At 39.6% G+C, this 25,458-nt stretch overlaps 1 protein-coding gene across 3 annotated transcripts in view; it reads left to right on the forward strand.

Moving 5' to 3' along the window:
- Nucleotides 1-1,984: 1,984 nt before the first annotated feature.
- Nucleotides 1,985-25,458, forward strand: part of CHUK (component of inhibitor of nuclear factor kappa B kinase complex) — a 44,321-nt gene continuing 20,847 nt past the window's right edge. For all 3 annotated transcript variants that reach the window (XM_028098542.1, XM_028098543.1, XM_028098544.1), the window contains exons 1-9: nucleotides 1,985-2,138; nucleotides 8,261-8,355; nucleotides 10,847-10,961; nucleotides 11,660-11,729; nucleotides 19,940-20,028; nucleotides 21,174-21,263; nucleotides 21,408-21,532; nucleotides 21,722-21,829; nucleotides 22,415-22,550. In XM_028098542.1, the coding sequence (XP_027954343.1) occupies nucleotides 2,034-2,138; nucleotides 8,261-8,355; nucleotides 10,847-10,961; nucleotides 11,660-11,729; nucleotides 19,940-20,028; nucleotides 21,174-21,263; nucleotides 21,408-21,532; nucleotides 21,722-21,829; nucleotides 22,415-22,550 (933 nt within the window). In that variant the 5' untranslated portion in view covers nucleotides 1,985-2,033. The remainder of the gene's footprint in view (nucleotides 2,139-8,260; nucleotides 8,356-10,846; nucleotides 10,962-11,659; nucleotides 11,730-19,939; nucleotides 20,029-21,173; nucleotides 21,264-21,407; nucleotides 21,533-21,721; nucleotides 21,830-22,414; nucleotides 22,551-25,458) is intronic.

The following is a 25,458-nucleotide window of genomic DNA, read 5'->3' on the forward strand; positions in this document are numbered from 1 at the left end:
GGTTGGTGATAGTGCTTTGGGTATCATCAGGGTGTAGGCCATAGCCAAAATTATGAAAATAAGATAGGATGAATACAGTCCTAAGCTGAAGATGAATACCTAAGAAGTATCAATATTTAAGGAGTCCTTGGAAACAGAGTGATCCACAAGTACATGGAAAAGAGAGAGGGAGAGATCACAGGAGAATGCTGTATCTTGGAAGCCAAAAGAAAAATAATTGTTCCTTTATATTGGGCACTTATGGCCCAGAAAATGTTTCACTTAATCCTCACAAAATGTCTATGAGGTATAATTGCCTCCATTTTATACATGAAAAAACAGACTCAAACTTGAAGATCGTGAAGCCTGAGGTTGACCATCCCAGAATTTAAAAACAAGCTATGCAGCATCCCCAAGAATGGGGATGTTCAAAGAGTGAACTATGAGAAACAACCTGGTTCCTGCAAAGATGGCCACTTTAGGGTCAGCCCCACTCATCAGTATCCTCAGATCCTCAGCATAGCTCCTTAGCTCTTCCAAGTGAGTGTTACAAGAATTTGCCCTCCCCCCACCCCCCACCTGCGGAGTTCAGACACACTCCGGTGATAGGCTATGCAGTACACCTAGCAGACAAAGGGCTTTATACTGTTAGGGGCAATCAGTACTGCGATCATCTGTGCAGTTGGCCCAAATCTTACAGTTGTGTTTGGGAGGTACCATTTGCCGTCACCTCCAACTCCAGCTCCATGGCAACTAAGCACATGTGGGAATCCAGAATCTGCTACCACACATTACTGAGGCCCAACACCATGACATGGCTTGTACATGCAGTGTTCAACATTCTGGTTGCACCATTCAGGGATTCTCAATCAATAGACCCATGTGCTCTGCCAGAAGCGAGTTCAGTGCTTTCAGAACAGTCAGCAACACTGCTGTGGTGCACACGCTGTATCCACCTTTAGGCATCTCAGCATGTTACATCTGTTTGTGGGTCACAAAGTGTTAGTTGGAATTCAAGTACTGAGATCACCACAGGTGGGGCTGTGCAAACGATGGTCCAAGCGCACATGATCTCAAAGGGGTTTCAAATGACCACTTAATGCAACTGATATATTTCTTCAGAGAATTGGATGCCACAGTGATTTTTACACCCAGAGTGACTGACTACATCCCCAAGTTCTGTGAGGCTGAGGCATATGACCAACTCAAAGTGAAAATGGAAAGCTGGTTCTTCATGCTAAGGCTATCCGCCACTGGGAAGCACTTCTTTTTGCACCAACAGCATTCCTGAAGCTTGCATCTGCAGCCCTGCATCACGCATCAGAAACAATTCCCGCAATGAGGAACTACTGCACTGGCAAACCCATAAATGGAAGACCACTAGACTGCAAGCTCCGTGAGGCATTTAGGGGAAAGCTCTCGAAATCAGGAGGAATATTCTTTACTTCGCAACAGCGTCACATCCTTGAGTCGTTTGTGATTACAGGGGAGATCCTGAAACAGGTGTACAAGAAGTCAAAAGAAGAGCTGAGCCTGACTTTATGGAAGATGATTAACCATTAAAAAAAAAAGACTGTAAAATTTAATGCATCAGTAGACCTGTTAGCGCAGGAGTCTTTCTAGTTTTTCGATTCCGCAACATTTGAATCATTGGTGGCTTCTGCCAGTGAGTTCAGCGGGTGGTGGGGTTGGAGGATAGATGGCAGAGGTCGGAAGAAAGGTGAAATGGAGACGGGGTGGAGACGATGTGAAGTTTAGAAAATGACTTGAATGGAGAGTTATAGTTTTGAAGCCTGGGAAAACATATGTGGGTTCTCTCAGCCAGGAAAATGCCCAGGGGACTTAGCGTACTGAAGGTGAGCTCCACTCTTCCCGATCCTTTCGCGGGCTGGACTCCCGTATGCCCCGGAGGAAAAGCTGGGGCAGGGCTTTTCGTGTGGCGGTTACCGGAAGTGACGCATACATCTCGCGAGAAGGAAGACGCGCGAGCCTTGGCGGCCCGGAACCGGCCTGGGAACAGTGGCGGAACCTGAGGCCGCTTGCCCTCCCGCCCCATGGAGCGGCCCCCGGGGCTGCGGCCGGGCGCGGGCGGGCCCTGGGAGATGCGGGAGCGGCTGGGCACCGGCGGCTTTGGGAACGTCTGCCTGTATCAGCATCGGGTGAGGTGGGGCGCGAGAGGGAGCGGCGGTGGGTGTTTGTCAGAGCGTCTGTGGAACACAGGGACTGTCAGTACGTGAGAGACTGTCGGTGAGACTTTGGGCAGTACTGTGGGCCAGTAAGCCTGTGTGAGTGAGTGAATGTGTGATACTGTGCTTGTGAGTCTGGTGACTGAGACCGAGGTTGTATCCGAGGTCCTGAGTCAATGTGTGTGAGATAGAGCTCTTAGGGGGAACTTCTGGTATGAATGTCAAGATACGACAAACTGTTTAGAGTGTGACGCTGCGTATGTGTCTCCGAATGTAGAGTGTGTAGGGGTGTGCGAGGCAGATGCACATTAAAGTGTGTATTGCGAGCATGAATGGGTGAGAAAATGGGACTGAAGAAGGGGGTTGACTGTTGGAATGTGTGTGTTCACGTGTGTGCTTGGAGGCTATGTGATACCTGTAAGGGCTGGAATAGACACGGAAGGTTTCATGGGTCCACAGTTAAGCTTTTGGAGGCATCGGGTAGGCTTCAGATTTGGGGATGCGTTCTGGGTAGGGAACAGTGTAAGGATCAGCTGGTGAAATGATCATGGCTTCCTAAGGGAAGGAAGTAGATTGGGTGTGAGGTGTTCTAGTCGGTGAAGACAGCTAACTTCAGACTCAGGAATTTTGCTTTAATTTAATTGAAAATGTTTAACCATTTACCAGCAGTTAATAATCATGTTTGAGATATGCATCTTTCAATATACCAATAAAAGCTATGAACCCTTTTCCCAGCAAAATGCACAGTTGCACATCCCCACTACCTTATGCATTGCCATTTGAAAGGGGGTCATGCTCTCCTGAAGGACAGTCACAAACCTTTTAGAGGTATAGATCCTTGACTAATAATCCTTGCAGATTTTGTTTTGTCATCTGTAAAATAGTTAAAGTAATTATATACATCATGGGTCTGTTTGAGAGTTAAATAATATGTGTAAAGCTAAGTACAGTACCTGTCCTAAGTTAAACCCTCGAATGTTAACTCCTGCTGCTGCTGTATTGTTGCTGTTGTCATCATCTTTACCATTATTAATTGGCCTTAAAAAAAGAAATGTCAAGATAAAAGTGGTGTCTTTGGAAGATTGTTTTGTAAAAGATAAAACTGAGTGAAAAACATGGGGCAAGATGAGCAGTTAAAATATTATTAAAATGCTTGCAATTGACCTGTGAATGGAGAAATGAATTCAAGATTTGCTGTCTTAAGGAATAGGGGTATGGATAGAGAGCCCATAATATAGGGTGGGAGGTAGGGGACATGGGAGTATACCTGGGAGGAATAAGCATGTTTCTGTGGCAAATGTCACTGATGGAACTGAGGAAATTTTGTGAAGCAGCTTTCTAGATAGAGCATATAGAGCATAGGAGGACATCTTGGAGAGAGGGAGAATGGGAGGTGAAGGACTAAGGCATTGAGTGCTTTGACAGCTAGACAAGTAGTAAATTTAATAATTCTGATCATCAGAGAGGACATAAGGCACTCAAAGAGAAAAGAGGGAGCCAAGTACTTCCAGTGGAATGTTGCCTATGGCCTTGTTTTCTAAGCCTGCCCATCAGCCTGGTCATAAGAAAAAATACGCTTGTTAGCCTGCTTTTGTGACTGCTTTTCTTGGTCCCTGACTGGAGATAGATCAACACATCACTTAAAAAAAAAATTGTAGTAAGGTATATATAATGTAAAGTTTACCATTTTAACCATTTTTAACTGTACAGTACAGTGGCATTAAGTACATTCATGTTGGTGTGCAACCATTACCACCATCTATTTCTAGAACTTTTTCATCTTACCAAACTGAAACTCTATAATCATTAAATGATAACTCCTGATAACTCCCCATCCCCCCCCCCCCCCGCAACCACCCTTGTATTTTCAGTCTCTACTCTATGGAATTCATTACCTTTTAAATGGAAGAGATTTGGGTTCTTCTAGAATCCTAGAAATCTCTCGAGAACTTTCCAGGTGTCTAGACTGGCTCTTCCTCCAAATTGGAACATTTGATAACTGGGCCTGTAGTGAAAAGAAAAGAAATACTCTGTCCTAAGACTTGGAAACAGCATTGCTTTTCTAAGCCTGACTTCGTATTTGCCTTTAACAGCTTTCAAGATCTTTGTGTTTTGGTAGAAACCATGTCCCAGTATTTTATCTACGTCTCTTAAATCACAGTGAGGAAGAGAAATGGATGTGAGATAGTTTATTTATCTGATTATTAAGCTGGGTGCTGATGGTACCCAAGTCAATAAAAATAGTATTTTCTGCCCTCAAGGAGATTTAAAGAAACACTTTAAGTACAATGTGGTAACCTATATAACAAAGGTATTTATAAAGTAATATGGAAGCTTGGCAAAAATAACCAAAGAATTCTTCCTAGGGAATAGGGTAGCACTTCTCAAAGTGTGTTTGGGAAAATTAATCGCGTGAAATGCTTTGAAAAAAGAATACTGTGGTCAAATACATTGGGTAAATGCTGTGTATAATATTGTTTCACTTGGAGAGTCATAATCCACATTAGCATATTAAAAGCTCTGAGAAGTACTTTAGTAAAGAAACTAACTTTGTATTTTCCAATTTTTTTATTGTGGTAAAATAGATAACATTTACCCTTTTTAAGTTTACAGTTCTGTGGCATTAAGTACATTCACACTGTTGTGCAACAATCGCCACTGTCTCTGAAGTATTCCCAGGTTTTAGGGCTTAATGTTGTTCGTGGTTATACTTAATTGTCTCCATGGTGGTAAAAGCTTATGTGGGACCTGGCTACAGCCAGGTACCTGCTCAAAACAAAAGAAAGGTTGAAGGGAGTGAGGACTGTATTTGAGCTAGATTGTAGTGTATCTACTTCCGTTCTTCTTTCTCTGTACATGGCCTGTCTTATCTCTAGCTTCTTCCCTTCACCATCCCTCTGCCCCCATTTAGAATATCCCAGGGCACCTGGGTGGCTCAGTTGGTTAAGCGACTGCCTTCGGCTCAGGTCATGATCCTGGAGTCCCGGGATCGAGTCCCGCATCGGGCTCCCTGCTCGGCAGGGAGTCTGCTTCTCCCTCTGACCCTCTTCCCTCTCGTGCTCTCTATCTCTCTCATTCTCTCTCTCTCTCAAATAAATAAATAAATCTTTAAAAAAAAATAGAATATCCCATACAAGTTAATGTCTTGCTTCCTCATTTATATGCTGTCTTTTTTTTTTCTTCCTGTTTGGTCCTGACTCCTGTTCCTGGGCTGCATTATTACTGTTGCCAGAATGTGATGAGGTCTGACTATTTCCTGTAATGTGCACCAGGTGGGGTTTAATTTCAGTCAGAATTGGCTAAATTACTAGTCATAGGCAAGAGCTATTAAGTTCATTTTATAGATACAGAAATAGAAATATAGCCATTGTTAGGATTTTTAAAATGTCATTTGAAATGTAAAGATTAGGAACAAATTTTGGAGGGTTTTTTTTGTTAAACTTGGTTATATTGAAACTATTTCTTGTTGCTGAGGCCAGGTAACCCTGAACTATCACCTTCATTCTAGTTATGCTGACGGCTGGGGCCCTTGTTAGCTGTCTTGACCAAGCTCAAAAAGGGGTTTGTTGGGGATACAGGAAATCTCAGCTCTAAGTATGTTAGTACAAGAGGTCTTTTATTTTTTTTCCTCTGAGAGAAAAAAAATTGATCTTCTTGGGCATTTGACCTGTCAAGATTTTTTTCCCCTTTCTTTCTTTTTTCTTTTTTTTATTGCTTTTTATTTAAATTCCAGTAAACATACAGTGTTACATAAGTTTCAGATGTGCAATATAGCGATTCAACAACTTTGTTCATTACTCAGTACTCATTATTATAAGTGTACTCTTTAATCCCCATCACCTATTTCACCCATCCCCCAGCTTATCCCCCTTCTGGTAACTATCAGTTTGTTCACTGTAATTAAGAGTCTGTTCCTTGGTTTTCTGTCTGTCTCTTTCTTTGCTTGTTTTGTCTCTTAAATTCCACATATGAGTGAAATCATGTGGTATTTGTCTTTCTCTGATTTATTTCATTTAGATTATATTCTCTAGCTCCATCGATGTTGTTGCAAATGGCAAGATTTCATTCCTTTTTATGGCTGAATAATATTCCATTTTATACTCCATCTTTTTTTTTAAGATTTTATTTATTTATATGACAGAGAGAGACAGCGAGAGCAGGAACACAAGCAGGGGGAGTGGGAGAGAAAGAAGCAGGCTTCCCGCTGAGCAGGGAGCCCGATGCGGGGCTCGATCCCAGGACCCTGGGATCACGACCTGAGCCAAAGGCAGATGCTTAACGACTGAGCCACCCAGGTGCCCCTATACTACATCTTCTTTATCCATTCATCTATGGATAGACACTTAGGCTGCTTCCAGAATTTGGCTATTGTAAATAAAGCTGCAGTAAACATAGGGGTGCCTGTATCCCTTTGAATTACTGTTTTTGTAGTTTTTGGGTAAATACACAATAGTGCAATTATTTCATCATAGGGTAGTTCTATTTTTCACTTTTCAAGGTACCTCTATACTGTTTCCCACAGTGGCTGCACCAGTTTGTATTCCCACCAACAGTGCGTGAGGTTTTTCTCCACATCCTCACCAACACTTGTTGTTTCTTGTGTTTTTTTATTTTAGCCACTCTGACAGGTGTGAGATGATATCTCATTGTAGTTTTGATTTGCATTTCCCTGATGATGAGTGATGTTGAGCATCTTTTTATGTATCCATTGCCCATCTGTTTACCTTCTTTGGGGAACACTCTATTCCTTTCTTCTTCCCATTTTTTTAGTTGGATTATTTGTATTTTGGGTGTTGAATTATATCAGTTTTTACATATTTTGGATACTAACCCTTTACCAGATATGTCATTTGCAAATATCTTCTCCCATTCAGTGGTGGCCTTTTAGTTTTGTTGTTTGTTTCCTTTGCTGTGCAAAAGCTTTTTATTTTGATGTAGTCCCAATAGTGTATTTTTGCATTTATTTCCCTTTCCTCAGAAGACCTATCCAGAAAAATGTTGCTATGGCTGATGTCAGAGAAATTACTGCCTGTGTTCTCTTCTAGGATTTTTATGGTTTCAGGTCTCATATTTATGTCTTGAATCCTATTATTTATTTATTTATAGCATGCACGTGTGCGAGCAGGGAGGGTGGTGGGAGGAGGACAGAGGGAGAAGGAGAGAGAGAATCTTAAATAGGCTTCATGCCCAGCCTGGAGCCCAACACAGGGCTCCATCTTACAACCTGAGATCATGACCTGAGGTGAAATCAAGAGCCGGATGCTTAACTGACTGAGGCACTCTGGCCCCTGTCTTTAATCCATTTTGAGTTTATTTTTGTGTATGGTGGAAGAAGGTGGCCCAATTTTATTCTTTTGCACGTAACTGTCCAGTTTTCCCAACACCATTTGTTGAAGAGACTTTTTCCCATTGCATATTCTTGCCTCCTTTGTCATAGATTAATTGAGCATATAATTGTGGGTTTATTTCTGGGCGCTCTATTCTGTTCTATTGATCTATTTGTCTAGTTTTGTACCACTATACTGTTTTGATTACCACAGCTTTGAATATAACTTGAAGTCTGGAATTGTGATATCTCCAGTTTTATTTTTCTTTTTTCAAGATTGCTTTAGCTATTCAAGGTCCTTTTTTCTGGAATCTTTAGGGTTTTCTGTGTATAGTATCATGTCATCTGCAAATAGTGAAAATATTACTTCTTCCTTACTAATTTGGATGCTTTTTTTTCTTTTTGTGGTCTGATTGCTGTGGCTAGGACTTCCAGTGCTATGTTGAATAAAAGTGGTGAGAGTGGACATCTTTGTCTTGTTCCTGACCTTGGGGAAAAGCTCTCAGTTTTTCCCCATTGGGTGTGATGTTCACTGTGGGTTTTTCATATTATGGAGGCTGGGGTGGAGATCAGTTTTGAAGCGTTCCTTTAATAGTGTCTCATGGTTTGCCTAGCAAAAGCATTGGCTCAAGAGAGCTGTGGATAAATCTGTGTAATTAGTAAAGCTAAAGTATTTTGTTTCTCCAGGTTGGCATTTCTTTGATAGCAAGTAAATCTACACAAGAACCTAATGAATATATTTTTCTCTGTTGATTTTCTATTTTGACAGGAACTTGATGTCAAAATAGCAATTAAGTCATGTCGCCTAGAACTAAGTACCAAAAACAGAGAACGGTGGTGCCATGAAATCCAGATCATGAAGAAGTAAGTGTATTTGATGGCTTATATTTCCCCAGCTCTGCAGCCCAGGCAGATGTCATCATAGGGAAGGAGGGTAGGAATCTGTTCTTTTCAGGATCTTTTGGGGAACGTATTTTTTTCTTTCTCATCAAATATATATGTTCTCTCTCAAATAACATCACATTATGATTAAGTAAGTTTAGTTTTAAAAATCAGCTAAAGGGGTGCTTGGGTGGCTCAGTCGGTTAAGCAGGTGCCTTGGGCTCAGGTCATGATCTCAGGGTCCTGGGATTGAGCCCTGAGTTGGGCTCCCTGCTCCGTGGGCATCTGCTTCTTCCTCTGCCCCTCTCCCCCAACTCATGCTCACTCTTTCTCTCAAATAAATAAATAAAATCTTAAAAAAAAAAAGCCAGCTAGGTATTATCAGACTCAATTCTTCTGTGGGCAGAATCTTTCTTCCAGATATTGGGCAATGTTCATCCATTATACTTTCTCGTTAAATATAATCACTACTCTCATTTCTTCTTACCTACTTTTGTTGAATAGTGTATCTATTGCTTCGTACAAAGTTACCCCAAAACTTAGTGGCTTTTTAAAAATTTTTTTTATTTTTTTAAAGATTTTATTTATTTATTCATGAGAGACAGAGAGAGAAAGAAGCAGAGGGAGAAGCAGGCTCCCAAGGAGCAGGGAGCCTGATGCGGGACTCGATCCCAGGACCCTGGGATCACGACTTGAGCTGAAGGCAGACGCTCAACCATCTGAGCCACCCAGGCGCCCAAAACTTAGTGGCTTAAAACAACAACCATTTGGGGGCTCCTGGCTGGCTCAGTCAGAAGAGCATGTGACTCTTGATCTCAGGGTCATGAGTTCAAGTCCCACATTGGGTGTAGAGATTACTTAAATAAATTAAAAAAAAAAAACAAACCTGACAAACATTTAGTATCTCATAGTTTCTGTGATTTAGGAATTTGGAGTGACTTAGTTTAGTGATTCTGACTCAGGAGATCCCTCCTGAAACACCCCAAAATGTTGAGTGGAGCTACAGTCATCCAAAGGCTTGAATGGGACTGGAGTATCCACTTCCAAGCTCGTTTATATAGCTGTTGGCTAGAGGTATCAGTTGCTCATCATATGGGCCTCTGCATAGGGAAGCTTGGATATTTTCTTGACATGGTAGCTAGCTTTCCCCAAAGTGAGTGATCTGAGGAGAGAGAACAAAGTGAAAGCTGACTATCTTTTATGATCTTTCCACGGAAGTAATATCTTTTCTACCGCATTCTATTTATTAGAAATGAGTCACTAAGTACAGCCTACACTCAAGGGAAGGAGGGAAGGAGGACAATTAAGCTCTTAAAGGGAGAAGTGGGCATATTTTAAAACCTGCACAAGTAGTGTGCTAAGTGCTCTACAAATAATTCTACTTGTCACAGCAACCCTATTTTTAGGTATTATCCTATTTTAAGATGAGGAAGCTGAAGCTCATAGAGTCATACAACTGGTAGCTAATAGAGTCTGGATTTGAAATAATTACTTTCTGACTCCAGTGTCTTTTGTCAATTCACTGTTAAAGTACTCAAACTTGGCTATGTGGCAAAATCACCAGGAAACCTTGTTAACAGTATAAATTCTCAGGCCCTACACATGGAGATTCTGTTTTCTTAGGTCTCTAGGACCTGGTAATCTATTCCAATTTTGAGATCTGTTGCATTGATGATGATGATGATGATGATTATGATGGCTGGGATGATATATTGTTAAGTTAAAAAAAAGATGTTAGAAAACAATATATAGTGAGAGTTAACATTTATTTAAAAATGCATTTATGTACAGATTGAAGCTAGAAGGAAATATGCCAAAATTTTAATATATTACCTATGGGTGGCATTGTAAGTGATTGTGGGAGAACCAGTATGATAAAGGCTTTGGAGCCAGACTGCCAGATTTGAATCTTTACTTGACCACCTCCTTGCTGTGTGATCCTATATTACTTAACCAATTTGTGCTTCAATTTTCTCCTGTGTAATGAGACTATTAATAAATCTACCTATAGTAGGATTACTATGACAAGTAAATGAGTTAAAGTATGCAAAGTGGGTACTGTTTGGGATGTAGAAATGTAATAGTAGTGATTGTGATAGTATTTTTATCTATATTTTATTTATCTTTAAAGATTTATTTATTTATTTTAGAGGGGGTTGGCAGAGGGAGAGGGAAAGAGAGAATCCCAAGGAGACTCTTTGCTGAGCCCGATGCAGGGCTTGATCCTACAACCCCGAGATCATGACCTGAGCCAAAATCAAGAGTTGGACGCTTAACTGACCAAACCACCCAGGTGCCCCATCTATATTTTATTTTTAAAAATTATTAATTCTTCATTATACAAAGGAGAAATTAGAATATTATAAATAATGCCAGCCTTTCTTCCACTGCCCCCCAATTAACTACCATTTCAAACCCAATCTCTTTTAATTGGAAACAAAATTTTATTAGAATGTTTTCCCCTTCTTGTTAGGTTGAACCACGCCAACGTTGTGAAGGCCTGTGATGTACCTGAGGAATTGAATTTTTTAATTAATGATGTGCCTCTTCTAGCAATGGAATACTGTTCTGGAGGAGATCTCCGAAAGGTAGCGTGGATGTTTTGAGATGATGAGATAGTATATCATGAACCTTAGCAATGCTTGAATCATATTTAATATGATAATCTAGAATAAAAGTCAGTATACTATGGCCTGTTACCTATTTTTGTGGCTGCTTTTTAACTACAACATCAGAATTGAGTAATTGTGACAGAGATCTGTGGCCTGCAAAGCCTAAAGTATTTACTGTATGGCCCTTTACTGGGAACATTTGCTAACCCCTGATTGAGGAACATGCATTTTTTTGTAGGTGGTAGAGTTTGCAGGATGGGAGTGGATCGATTGTGTTAGACCAAAATGTCAATGTCTAAGGTGTTTATAAAGAAGTTGTGTTTAAAAAAAAAAAAAAAGAGGGTTTTTGTGTGTGTTTCTTTTCTTTCTATTGCAGATCTTTCTCATCTCATTTTAAATCAGCCGTATGGCTATTTTTAAATATGTGAGGTTTTATTCAGTCTTTTTCAGTTTCACATACTTTCCCTCTTTATCTTTACTTATGTATGTCTTGTCATGAAATTAATTTGTCTTCAGTATGGTTTTGTAATTTTTTCCTTCTTACATTTTCTTAATTGTGACTTATTTTTTCATTTGAATATTCTCTAAGTGTATAGTGATTAATGTGTTGCTACTACTGCCCAGCAGTATTGGCAGTATACATTCTTAGACTTCTTTTTTTTTTCCTCCTTTAGTTACTCAACAAACCAGAAAATTGCTGTGGACTTAAAGAAAGCCAGATACTTTCTTTATTGAATGATATAGGTATGTAATCAATTTGAAAATACCATAATAATTTAATGCCCCTTTGGTTTATAAAAGGATCTATTTACTACTTGGGAATTAAGGAGAATTTTTGATGTATTATACAAAGCATACACTTTTACCATCTATAAGAAATTATCAGAAAAATTTAACTGTTGCTGTTGATGCTAAAACTAGGATATTTTATTTTTTGTTTTTTGCTAGGAATCCAGTTTTTACTAATAGATGTTCCAATTGCTGACAAAAAATGGTGTAAAATGACCTTATTCAATTTTACTCTCCCTCCATCTCTCTCTGCCTAACAGTAATTTTATTACCAGTGGCATTGCATCTCATGGTATCGGTCCTCAAGTCAACTCTTAGGATGAAATCTCTTTTCAATAAGAATTACTCCTGAAAAATCCCTAAAATTACCTGCACTTAGGTCCTTGGAAGAAGGTCAGAAGCCAAGAATATGTTTCCCTCTATATTTTGATTTTGCTTCTTTTCCTAGGTCATGGAGGTCAAGTCTAGTTGAAAAAGATGATTTAGGTGGAAGGGAAAACTAGAGGGATATATATAATTCTGGAGTATTTTTTAAATGTTAACTGGATTTTCTTTTTTTTTTCTTCAAATTTTTTATTGTTATGTTAATCACCATACATTACATCATTAGTTTTTGATGTAGTGTTCCATGATTCATTGTTTGTGCATAACACTCAGTGCTGTACGCAAAACGTGCCCTCTTTAATACCCATCACCAGGCTAACCCATCCCCCCACCCCCTCCCCTCTAGAACCCTCAGTTTGTTTTTCAGAGTCCATCATCTCTCATGGTTCGTCTCCCCCTCTGATTTACCCCCCTTCATTCTTCCCCTCCTGCTATCTTCTTTTTTTTTTCTTAACATATATTGCATTATTTGTTTCAGATGTACAAATCTGTGATTCAACAGTCTTGCACAATTCACAGTGCTCACCAAAGCACATACCCTCCCCACAGCACATACCCTCCCCACTGTCTTATCACCTAGCCACCCCATCCCTCCCATCCCCCACCACTCCAGCAACCCTCAATTTGTTTCCTGAGATTAAGAATTCCTCATATCAGTGAGGTCATATGATACATGTCTTTCTCTGATTGACTTATTTCACTCAGCATAACACCCTCCAGTTCCATCCACGTCGTTGCAAATGGCAAGATCTCATTCCTTTTGATGGCTGCATAATATTCCATTGTGTATATATACCACATCTTTATCCATTCATCTGTTGATGGACATCTTGGCTCTTTCCACAGTTTGGCTATTGTGGACATTGCTGCTATAAACATCGGGGTGCACGTACCCCTTCGGATCCCTACATTTGTATCTTTGTGGTAAATACCCAGTAGTGCAATTGCTGGATCATATGGTAGCTCTACTTTCAACTTTTTGAGGAACCTCCATACTGTTTTCCAGAGTGGTTGCACCAGCTTGCATTCCCACCAACAGTGTAGGAGGGTTCCCCTTTCTCCGCATCTCCGCCAACATCTGTCATTTCCTGACTTGTTAATTTTAGCCTTTCTGACTGGTGTGAGGTGGTATCTCATTGAGGTTTTGATTTGGATTTCCCGGATGCCGAGCGATGTTGAGCACTTTTTCACGTGTTCATTGGCCGTTTGGATGTCTTCTTTGGAAAAATGTCTGTTCATGTCTTCTGCCCATTTCTTGATTGGATTATTTGTTCTTTGGGTGTTGACTTTGATAAGTTCTTTATAGATTTTGGATACTAGCCCTTTATCTGTTATGTCATTTGCAAATATTTTCTCCCATTCTGTCGGTTGTCTTTTGGTTTCGTGGACTATTTCTTTTGCGGGGCAAAAGCTTTTTATCTTGATGAAATCCCAATAGTTCATTTTTGCCCTGGCTACCCTTGCCTTTGGCGATGTTTCTAGGAAGAAGTTGCTGCGGCTGAGGTCGAAGAGGTTGCTGCCTGTCTTCTCCTTGAGGATTCTGATGGACTCCTGTCTCACATTTAGGTCTTTCAACCATTTGGAGTCTATTTTTGTGTGTGGTGTAAGGAAATGGTCCGGTTTCATTCTTCTGCATGTAGCTGTCCAATTTTCCCAACACCATTTGTTGAAGAGACTGTCTTTTTCCACTGGACATTCTTTCCTGCTTTGTCAAAGATGAGTTGACCATAGAGTTGAGGGTCCATTTCTGGGCTCTCGATTCTGTTCCATTGATCTATGTGTCTGTTTTTGTGCCAGTACCATACTGACTCGATGATGACAGCTTTGTAATAGAGCTGGAAGTCCGGAATTGTGATGCCTCCAGCTTTGTTTTTCTTTTTCAACATTCCTCTGGCTATTCGGGGTCTTTTCTGGTTCCATACAAATTTTAGGATTATTTGTTCCATTTCTTTGGAAAAAGTGGATGGTATTTTGATGGGGATTGCACTGAATGTGTAGATTGCTCTAAGTAGCACTGACATCTTCACAATGTTTGTTCTTCCAATCCATGAGCATGGAACGTTTTTCCATTTCTTTGTGTCTTCCTCAGCTTCTTTCATGAGTATTTTATATTTTTCTGAGTACAGATCCTTTGCCTCTTTGGTTAGATTTATTTCTAGGTATCTTATGGTTTTGGGTGCAGTTGTAAATGGGATCGACTCCTTCATTTCTCTCTTCTGTCTTGTTGTTGGTGTATAGGAATGCCACTGATTTCTGTGCACTGATTTTATATCCTGCCACTTGACTGAATTCCTGTATGAGTTCTAGCATTTTTGGGGTGGAGTCTTTTGGGTTTTCCACATAAAGTATCATATCATCTGCAAAGAGTGAGAGTTTGACTTCCTCTTTGCCGATTTGGATGCCTTTGATTTCTTTTTGTTGTCTGATTGCTGTGGCTAGGACTTCTAATACTATGTGGAATAGCAGTGGTGAGAGTGGACATCCCTGCTGCATTCCTGACCTTAGGGGGAAAGCTCTCAGTTTTTCCCCATTGAAAATGATATTCGCTGTAGGTTTTTCATAGATGGCTTTTATGATATTGAGGTATGTACCCTCTATCCCTCTACTCTGAAGAGTTTTGATCAAGAAAGGATGCTGTACTTTGTCAAATGCTTTTTCTACACTATTGAGAGGATCATATGATCCTTTTTCTTTCTTTTGTTAATGTATTGTATCACGTTGATTGATTTGCGGATGTTGAACCAACCTTGTAGCCCAGGGATAAATCCCACTTGGTCGTGGTGAATAATCCTTTTAATGTACTGTTGGATCCTACTGGCCTAGTATTTTGGTGAGAATTTTTGCATCCATGTTCATCAAGGATATTGGTCTGTAATTCTCCTTTTTGATGGGGTCTTTGTCTGCTTTTGGGATCAAGGTAATGGTGGCCTCATAAAAGGAGTTTGGAAGTTTTCCTTCCATTTCTATTTTTTGGAACAGTTTCAGGAGAATAGGTATTAATTCTTCTTGAAATGTTTGGTAGAATTCCCCTGGGAAGCCATCTGGCCCTGGGCTTTTGTTTGTTGGGAGATTTTTGATGACTGCTTCAATTTCCTTAGTGGTTATAGGTCTGTTCAGGTTTTCTATTTCTTCCTGGTTCACTTTTGGTAGTTGATACATCTCTAGGAATGCACCCATTTCTTCCAGGTTATCTAATTTGCTGGCATAGAGTTGCTCATAATATGTTCTTATAATTGTTTGTATTTCTTTGGTGTTGGTTGTGATCTCTCCTCTTTCATTCATGATTTTGTTGATTTGGGTCATTTCTCTTTTCTTTTTGATAAGTCTGGCCAGGGGTTTATCAATCTTGTTAATTCTTTCAAAGAACCAGCTCCTAGTTTCGTTGATCTATTCTACTGTTCTTTTGGTTTCTATTTCATTGATTTCTGCTCTGATCTTTATGATTTCTCTTCTCCTGCTGGGTTTAGGCTTTATTTGCTGTTTTTTCTCTAGCTCCTTTTGGTGTAGGGTCAGGTTGTGTATTTGAGACCTTTCTTGTTTCTTGAGAAAGGCTTGTATTGCTATATCCTTTCTTCTTTTTTTTTTTTTAGGATTTTTATTTATTTATTTAACAGAGAGATAGAGAGAGAGCACAAGTAGGCAGAGCTGCAGACAGAGGTAGAGGCAGAAGCAGGCTTCCTGCAGAGCAGGGAGCCGGATGTGGGCCTCGATCCCAGGACCCTGGGATCATGACCTGAGCCGAAGGCAGTTGCTTAACCAACTGAGCCACCCAGGCGCCCCTATCCTTTCCTCTTAGGACTGCCTTTGCTGCATCCCAAAGATTTTGAACAGTTGTGTTTTCGTTTTCATTGGTTTCCGTGAATTTTTTTTAATTCTTCTTTGATTTCCTGGTTGACCCATTCATTCTTTAGTAGGATGCTCTTTAGCCTCCATGTATTTGAGTTCTTTCTGACTTTCCTCTTGTGATTGAGTTGTAGTTTCAAAACATTGTGGTCTGAAAATATGCAGGGAATAATCCCAATCTTTTGGTGCCGGTGTAGACCTGATTTGTGACCTAGGATGTGATCTGTTCTAGAGAATGTTCCATGGGCACTAGAGAAGAATGTGTATTCCGTTGCTTTGGGATGGAATGTTCTGAATATGTCTGTGAAGTCCATTTGGTCCAGTGTGTCATTTAAAGTCTTTATTTCCTTGTTGATCTTTTGCTTAGATGATCTGTCCATTTCAGTCAGGGGGGTGTTAAAGTCCCTCACTATCATTGTATTGTTGTCAATGTGTTTCTTTGCTTTTGTTATTAATTGCCTTATATAATTGGCTGCTCCCTTGTTAGGGGCATAGATATTTACAATTGTTAGATCTTCTTGTTGGATAGACCCTTTAAGTAGGATATAGTGTCCTTCCTCATCTCTTATTACCATCTTTGGTTTAAAATCTAATTTGTCTGATATAAGGATTGCCACCCCAGCTTTCTTTTGGTGTCCATTAGCATGGTAAATGGTTTTCCACCCCCTCACTTTCAATCTGGGGGTGTCTTTGGGTCTAAAATGAGTCTCTTGCAGATAGCATATTGATGGGTTTTGTTTTTTAATCCAGTCTGATAGCCTGTGTCTTTTGATTGGGGCATTTAGCCCATTTACATTCAGGTAACTATTGAAAGATAGGAATTTAGTGCCATTGTATTGCCTGTAAGGTGACTGTTACTGTATATTGTCTGTGTTCCTTTCTGGTCTATGCTGCTTTTAGGCTTTCTCTTTGCTTAGAGGACCCCTTTCAATATTTCTTGGAGGGCTGGTTTCATGTTTGCAAATTCCTTTAGTTTTTGTTTGTCCTAGAAGCTTTTTATCTCTCCTTCTATTTTCAATGACAGCCTTGCTGGATATAGTATTCTTGGCTGCATATTTTTCTCGTTTAGTGCTCTGAAGATATCATGCCAGTCCTTTCTGGCCTGCCAGGTCTCTGTGGATAGGTCTGTTGCCAATCTAATGTTTCTACCATTATAGGTTACATATCTCTTCTCTCGAGCTGCTTTCAAGATTTTCTCTTTGTCTCTGAGACTCGTAAGTTTTACTATTAGATGTCGGGGTGTTGACCTATTTTTATTGATTTTGAGAGGGGTTCTCTGTGCCTCCTGGATTTTGATGCCTGTTTCCTTCCCCACATTAGGGAAGTTCTCTGCTATAATTTGCTCCAATATACCTTCTGTCCCTCTCTGTCTTTCTTCTTCTTCTGGGATCCCAATTATTCTAATGTTGTTTCATCTTATGGTATCACTTATCTCTCGAATTCTGCCCTCGTGATCCAGTAGTTGTTTATCTCTCTTTTTCTCAGCTTCTTTATTTTCCATCATTTGGTCTTCTATATCGCTGATTCTCTCTTCTGCCTCATTTATCCTAGCAGTTAGTGTCCCCATTTTTTATTGCACCTCATTAATAGCCTTTTTAATTTCTACTTGGTTAGATTTTAGTTCTTTTATTTCTCCAGAAAGGGTTTCTGTAATAACTTCCACGCTTTTTTCAAGCCCAGCTAGTATCTTTAAAATCATGATTCTGAACTCTAGGTCCGACGTACTAATGTCCGTATTGAGTAGGTCCCTGGCAGACGGTACTACCTCTTGTTCTTTTTGTTGAGGTGTTTTTTTTCGTCTTGTCATTTTGTCCAGAGGAGAATAGATGAATGAGAGAACAAAATGCTAACAGGTTAACAACGTCCCCAGAAAATATACTGTATACAAATCAGAAAAGACCTGAAACCAGGGGAAAAGAAAGGGAAAGAAAGAAAAAAGAAAGATTAAAAAAAAGAAAAAGATAAAGATAAAAACAAACAAAAACAGAACAAAACAAAAAAAAACAGAATATGATCAGGCTGGTGCATAGATCAGTGCCACACACTAGATTTTGGGTGTATTTTGGTCTGTTAGAAGAAAGTGCCTGCCTCCTAAAATTTTAAAGAAAGAAAGACTTAAATATGTACAAAATAAGGGTTGATATGATGAAGGGATGGAATATAACTGTAAAGATGAAAATTATAAAAAATTTTTAAAAAGGAATTGATAAGAAGGTGTTTGAAAAAAGAAGAGGATTGAAAAAAAAAAGAAAGGAAAAGGGGAGAGAATGTGATCAGGCAGGAGACTAGAACAAAGAAAGCCATACAGTACAGATTTAGGGTATATTTTGATATGTTAGAAGAAACTGTATCTCAAAATTTTAAAGAGAGAACAACTTATGTATGTATATGTATATATATATATATATATATATATATATATATATGCCAAAAAGAAGGGTAACTACTATGAAGGGATAGAATATGACTCTAAAAATGAAAAATAAAAAAAATTTTTTTTTAAAAAAGAGATTGATAAGATGTTGGTTGAAAAAGGAAAAGAAAAATTAGTAAAAACAATTAACTTTGAAAGACTAATGACTCATGGTAAAAAAAAACCATGAATTCTATGTGCAGTATTCCCCTAGCGCTGGAGTTCTCCCGTTCTCATTGATCGGTAAACTTGGTCTTGGCTGGCTGTTGGGCTGATCTTCTGGGGGAGGGGCCTGTTGCTGTGGTTTCCAATTGTTTTTGCCAGAGGCGGAATTGCCCCGCCCTTGCTGGGCTGGGCTAAGCAATCTGCTCGCGTTTGCTCTCGGGAGCTTTTGTTCCCTGCAAGCTTTCCTACAGCCTTGGAGGACGACAGTGAAAATGGTGGCCTCCCAATCTCCACCCCAGAGGAGCCGAGAACTCGGGGTCCCGCTCCTCAGTGCGCCCCCAGAGAAAAGCAGTCACTGCCATCTCCCCGGTCTCTGGCCGCACTCCGTGCTCACCCGGCCTGTGACGAGCGTTTCTATCTCTGGCACCCGACCCGGTGTGGAGTCTCCAAACCCAGCAGCTCCCTGCAGTGTGCTCCCGCGCCGCTCCTCCCAGGGCAGGAAGGGGAGTCTCCCCAGATCTGCTGCTTGTTGGGTCCCTGCTGGAGGAGCAGTGGCCCGACTGTCACTGATCACAGTTTATGGCAACCCTGAGCTGAGAGCCCGGGCCTCGGCTCCTTCTCTGCAACCAGCTTCCCCGCTCTGATACCCAGGAGCTCTGCCGCACTCCGGCACCCCCAGTCTTTCTGTGACCCCGAGTGTCCTGAGACCACACTGTCCTGCGAGGGTTCCACCCCCAGTTTAGCCACTGGAGCGACGTCCCTCAGCGGAGCCGACTTCTAAAAGTTCCAATTTTGTGCCCTGCGGCTCTATCACTTGCCAGAAGCGGCCAACGGAGGCCCCCTCCCCCGCCGTCTCTCCTCCCGAATATCGCCTCGGATTCCCTTCTCCACACGTCCTACCTTCCAGAAAGTGGTCGCTTTTCTGTTCAGAGAGTTGTTGCTATTCTTTTCTTCGATCTCCTGTTGAGTTCGTAGGTGTTCAGAATGGTTTGATCCCTATCTAGCTGAATTCCTGAGACCAGAGGAAATCCAGATCTCCTACTCCTCCACCATCTTGCTCCCTTCCGTTAACTGGATTTTCTGTGGAGAGAATCTTAACTGGTATAATATCATTAATCATATAGTTTTGATGGTCCATATAAGAGCATCGGAGGGGTGCCTAGCTGGCTTAGTCAGAGGGGTATGTGATGCTTGATTTTGGGGTTGTGAGTTCAAACCCCACGTTGGGTGTAGAGATTACTTAAACAAAACTTAGAAAAAAAAGTTTGAATGTCAGAGTAGATCTGTACAAAATGTAAGATGAATTTATTTTTAATTCAGTATTTCTGTTACCTCAAAATACATTTTAAACTTTATTTAGGGTCTGGCATCCGATATTTGCATGAAAACAAAATTATACATCGTGATCTAAAACCTGAAAACATAGTTCTTCAGGATGTTGGTGGAAAGGTAGGTGAAACCTGAAGAAATGTTACATGCCAATTGAATACAGTCTCCCTGGTGTAGTCTTTGAAGTCTGTTGTCTTTCCATAGCATTTTATACTTTTTCTGTCCCTGCCCTCATTACACTGAACTGTGGTTTTGTGTTTAGTTGTCTCCTGTGCTAACACAGTAGCTCCATTAGAGAAGGAACTGTGCCTATCTTGCTCACTTCTGTTTTCTAATAAAGTATCTAGTAGAGATAATAGGCAGTTAGTAAAAATAATTTGTTAATCTCTTACAAAGCACATCCAACACACGCACACATCCTGGATTTAGTTAAGTATGTTTACTTAACTGTGTTTCTTATTTAAGAAAGAACAAACTCATTCTCCTCCCCAAAAGTCCTAAGTTCTATATTTAAGTAAAATTCAAAACCTTGATTTCTCAGATTCTTAAATGAATCATCTTGAGGAGAATGAGAAATTATGCACTGACTCCTGGAATACTTGTATTTATCAGAATAATTTGAACAGTTTTCTTGTGACTAGCACTCACTTTCCAGTCCAATAAAGATGTAAAGCCAAGAGTCTGAACCTTGAATTGAATTGTGTGGTCTTTAGTTAGTGATGATGGTGGTCAGTTGGAGGTGATGAAACCTTGATGGTGCCTCTTTTCTCAGGAGCCTTTCATGTATGCTTGGCACCAACTGTTGCTGCTTTTTTTGTATCCAAAGACTTCAGGATATTCTTGAAGTTAGACTCACTCACTGGTATGATGCTTTTTCAAGTTTGTAATCATCCTTACCTTTCCCTTCTGGTCTAATGAATCAAGCTTATTCTGAATATACCAAAATAAAAATTAATCTATACTTAATTCTTAAACATTTTTTATCACGTATCAGGTACTGTGTTGGATTATTTTCTTTCATTATTTCATTGATCCAAATAATAATTCTGTGAAGTAAGGATTGTTAGTAATACCATTATTTAGGAAACTGAGAGAAGTTAAGTAACTTGATCAGGGTCACATAAGCGGTGGAGTTCAGGCTTGAAATACATTTGTGATAGTCTAGAGCCCAAACTCTTCCCCACCACGCTCTCCAGAGCCTTATAAGGACATTGTTGCCTTTCCTTTTCAAATTTCTCAATCATTTAATACTTTCTGTATTGCAGATTATGCATAAAATAATTGATCTGGGATATGCCAAAGATGTCGATCAAGGAAGTCTGTGTACATCTTTTGTGGGAACACTGCAGTATCTGGTGAGGCATGGATTGTTTCTTTGAATTTAAGTGTATGGGATTCATGTTCTTTTTTCTGTAGGTCATGCATATAGTAGTTCAAAAATAAAGTAGCTTTTCTTTTGTAGTGTTGACGTTTAAAGCATTTTGTGTTTTCTTTTGAAGGCCCCAGAACTCTTTGAGAATAAACCTTACACAGCTACTGTTGATTATTGGAGTTTTGGGACGATGGTATTTGAATGTATTGCTGGATATAGGCCTTTTTTGCATCATCTGCAGCCATTTACCTGGTAAGAAAAGGAAGAGACCTTTGGTGTGCTTGATGGGAATGGAAATTTTCAGTTACCTGTTTTTTTTTTCCTTCCATCCCCCTTCATATGGTATAGTTGCCTTTTAAGCACATAGTTGAATAAAGTTAAATGACAGAAAATCTTAGTGTTTGTGAGAATCAGTTGTCAACAAGGCAACTTGTTTTATAGGCATGAGAAGATTAAGAAGAAGGATCCAAAGTGTATATTTGCATGTGAAGAGATGACAGGAGAAGTTCGTTTTAGTAGCCATTTACCTCAACCAAATAGCCTTTGTAGGTAAGTATATTTTAGTTGAGGAAGTTCACCTCAGTTTCTTTAGGGTTATAAAAGAACCGTAGAGTTGTTGTCTGTTTCAAGTAGTATTGTGCAGTGAAACTTTCTGTGATGATGAAAAAGTTTTATATCTGTGATGGCCCCATGAGTCTTTTGAGCACCTGAAAGGTTGTAATGTGACAAAAGAACTCAGTTTTAAATTTTATTTAATTTTCATTAATGTAAGTGTAAATGCAAATAGCCACTTGTGGCTAGAGGCTACCATATTGGACAGCACAGGTCTAGTAGAAATAAGAACTCCTGCTATAAGAAGATTCTTGGTTTACTGAGGTAAATGGGTTCCTTGGAAAATGGAACTGGACTCATCTGTTGAAGTTGCCAGTACTTACATATGTAGGTTTTGGGTTGCTTTCTGTGGAAAAACGTTTGTCCCCTGTCATTTTAAGAATTACTTGAAAGCAAGATACAAAAGGATACAGCTGAGTAAATGAGAAAGGACATGGACAACTTACAAAATTACCTTTTTTCACAATACTAAAGGAAAACTGGAACATAATGATTTTCACCCTATTTTTGTATGCTTTCTAGTTTAATAGTAGAACCCATGGAAAACTGGCTTCAGTTGATGCTGAATTGGGATCCTCAGCAAAGAGGAGGACCTGTTGATCTTACTTTGAAGCAGCCAAGATGTTTTGTATTAATGGATCACATTCTGAATTTGAAGGTTAGTTTGAAAGTAGTCTACTTCATAAGACTTGCGTTGAAGTTAACAAATTTATTTGGAAAATAAGCATAAACATTTTAATCTTTTCTGATGCTTATTTGAAAAGAAAATTATATTCTTGGAGCTGATGTGTTTTTACTTCTTTAGTAAGCCTTCTCAGTTTTACTTCTAAGTGGTCTTTGTTGATTGCTTTTGTGAAACATCTTTTGGATTTTCCTCTTCCTTGTATTGATGCCATTAGACCTCATTCATTTGGGTGTAATCATACTGGGTTTGGTTTGGTGAGGAAATTTCTTGCCTGACTTTCATGACTCTATACTTCCTCCCCATCCTATAGTCCATGCAGCATGAACTACCCATTTCATCTTCTGAAAATGCTTTTTATTCTCCTGTCCAGGAAACCAACATAGTTCTTCTTGCCTACCAAGTCAAGTCTAAACTGATCTGCCTGCCTTTTGGAGCTTTCCTCATGCAGGTCCACCCCAACCAAGTGCTTGCCCCAGACTGCTTCTCTTACCTTTTACTTTGCTAGGTCCAGCTTGTCACTGCTCCTTATGCCATCGAGCACATTATCCATTTTTGTGCTTTGACAGATGCTGTCATTCTGCCCAGAATGATCTTGGTCTCTGTGTATCTCCTCAGCTACACTGGCATATATTCAACTCTCATTTTCTCTGAATGGTCTCTGTCACATAATTTGTCATTTAAATCATATTTATTATATTTTCTAATTGTTTCTCATCTTCCACTCATGCCTTTCCATATAGGTTGTCTTCTTCTTTAATGCTGGGGTTGTTCTCACTACTTTTATTAACAATCACTCACCCTATCACCATGCTATCCCTACCCCCGTGTTCTGTACAAAGGAGGCCATGTATCACATTCTCAGTAAATATTCATTGGTATGAATGAGAGGCTCTATTATGCTGTATACCCAGAAACAACTCTCATCTGCAGTCTTTCCATAGTTATTGATTGGGTAGTAGTAGATAGGGTTTCTAAAATTGGAAGAATCTGTGGTGAGGGCTTGGTGGTGAGCATCCAAGGCCGTCCTGAAGGCAGGAGGAGGTTTAGGAGGAGGCTAGTTGGGGGTGGGGCCAAATTTTATTTTCCAGGAAAAAAAAATTGAAATGAGAAGTTATAATCATGTAAGGTTTTACTGTAATCTTGGCATAGCTTATTAAATAGGAACTTGGGGCCACGTTGATGTCATTCTTGGCTAATGCTGAAAAGTTATCTGGCTTCTTGATTTGGTTTTCTTCTGTTGTGCCAAGGAATAAATCATTCCTTAGTGTGTTAACCCAGCAGGACTTGGTGACACCTTTTAGTTTTTTGTTGTCCCTGAAAATTTTTGTCTTTTATCCCACATTTTTTTCAGGCTTGTCACGGTGATCGTAGCATCATTTCCACCCTGTGGGGTCTGTGGACATGTGCTTGTTATAGAGCATAGGGAAAGAGTCCTCCTTATATGTTTTGTGGTCTGTAGACTTCAGTTTGCAGAACCACTCTTTATCTGTCTGTGAATCTGGGGCAGATTATCTGTCTGTCTATCTATCTATCTATCTATCTTTAGCTCAGGTACAGTAATAATCTTCTTTAAAGGCTCAATATTATTGTGAGGTTGTGCAGGATAAGGTATGTGTAGGGTACTATTCATAGTAACTCGGGGATGCTTCTGAGACATGATAATAGGACTGATTTTTGAAAGATAAGAATTAATCAGGGGAATGGGTAGGGGGAAGGACTTACAGACAGGGAAATATCAATAACACAGGGACATGAACTGCAAAACAGTTAGTATTGTAGGACATTTTCTAAGGTGCTTATTATATTGTTCCAAGAAGGAATGATGTCTGATTTTCATTTAAAAAATAAATCAACAAAACAGCTACTAGAATACTTCTTTCTTTTTAAAAAGATTAAAGTCTGATTGCATGATTTTCCAACAGTGTATTTTGAAAAACTTTTAAATATATAGGAAAGCTGAAAAAAGTATACTGAACTTGCCACTGAAGATAATGGTGAAACAAAAGTATTTATTCCTTCTTTGCCACCTTTTTCATGCTCCTAAATGTAACTATACCCTAAGTGTCTCTCCTTGGTTTTCTCTTTTTCCATATTACTTTTTCTTCCTTTCCTTTGTAATCTCTTTAGTTGTAGAACTTTACCTATAAACTGAATACGGACAACTTGCAAATTTATTTCCTTGGTTGTCACTTTTCTGCAGGATGTTTATAACTGCTATATAACTATAGTTGATAGTCTCACTGGCACCGAAAACTTACTTTATTAAAAACTGAACACATTTGCTCCATTAAATCTCTCCTACAGCTTTTCCTATGCCTCTTGCACTGTCATCTTTCCAGCTACCTAAGTGGGATGGCTTGTTTGACTATTCCTTCTCTTCCAGTTGCATATCCAATTACTTGGATTTGTCTTTTGATAAAAGATTTATCTTTTGAATGTTTTAACAATTCTGAGCTTGTCAGGTTCTCAATTTAGAAAGTGTTCTTCCATAGTTCCTCTTTGCTTATTGAATAAAGTCCAAATCTTTACATTTAGTATTCAGTATCTGTCTTGGTCTCCTTTCATCCTATACTTGCAGCCTTATCTCCTATTATACCCTAAGGGGACATCATTTTAGGTACATTTGAACTGGATTATATATATATATTTTTTTAAGATTGATTTATATGAGAGGGATGTCTGGGTGGCTCAGTTGTTAAGTGTCTGCCTTTAGCTCAGGTCATGATCCCACGCTGTCTCTCTCTCTGTCAAATAAATAAATAAAATCTTAAAAAAAAAAAGATTTACTTACATGAGAGAGCGAGCGAGTGGGGGAGGGGCAGAGAGAGAGAATCTCCAGCAGACTCCCTGAGCCCAACACAGGGAGCATGGAGCCCGATGC

The sequence above is a fragment of the Eumetopias jubatus genome, unplaced genomic scaffold, assembly GCF_037043125.1.
Source record: "Eumetopias jubatus isolate StellerSeaLion01/CBP00866 unplaced genomic scaffold, mEumJub1_p1.0 scaffold_17, whole genome shotgun sequence".
Classification (NCBI taxonomy): Eukaryota; Metazoa; Chordata; class Mammalia; order Carnivora; family Otariidae; genus Eumetopias; species Eumetopias jubatus.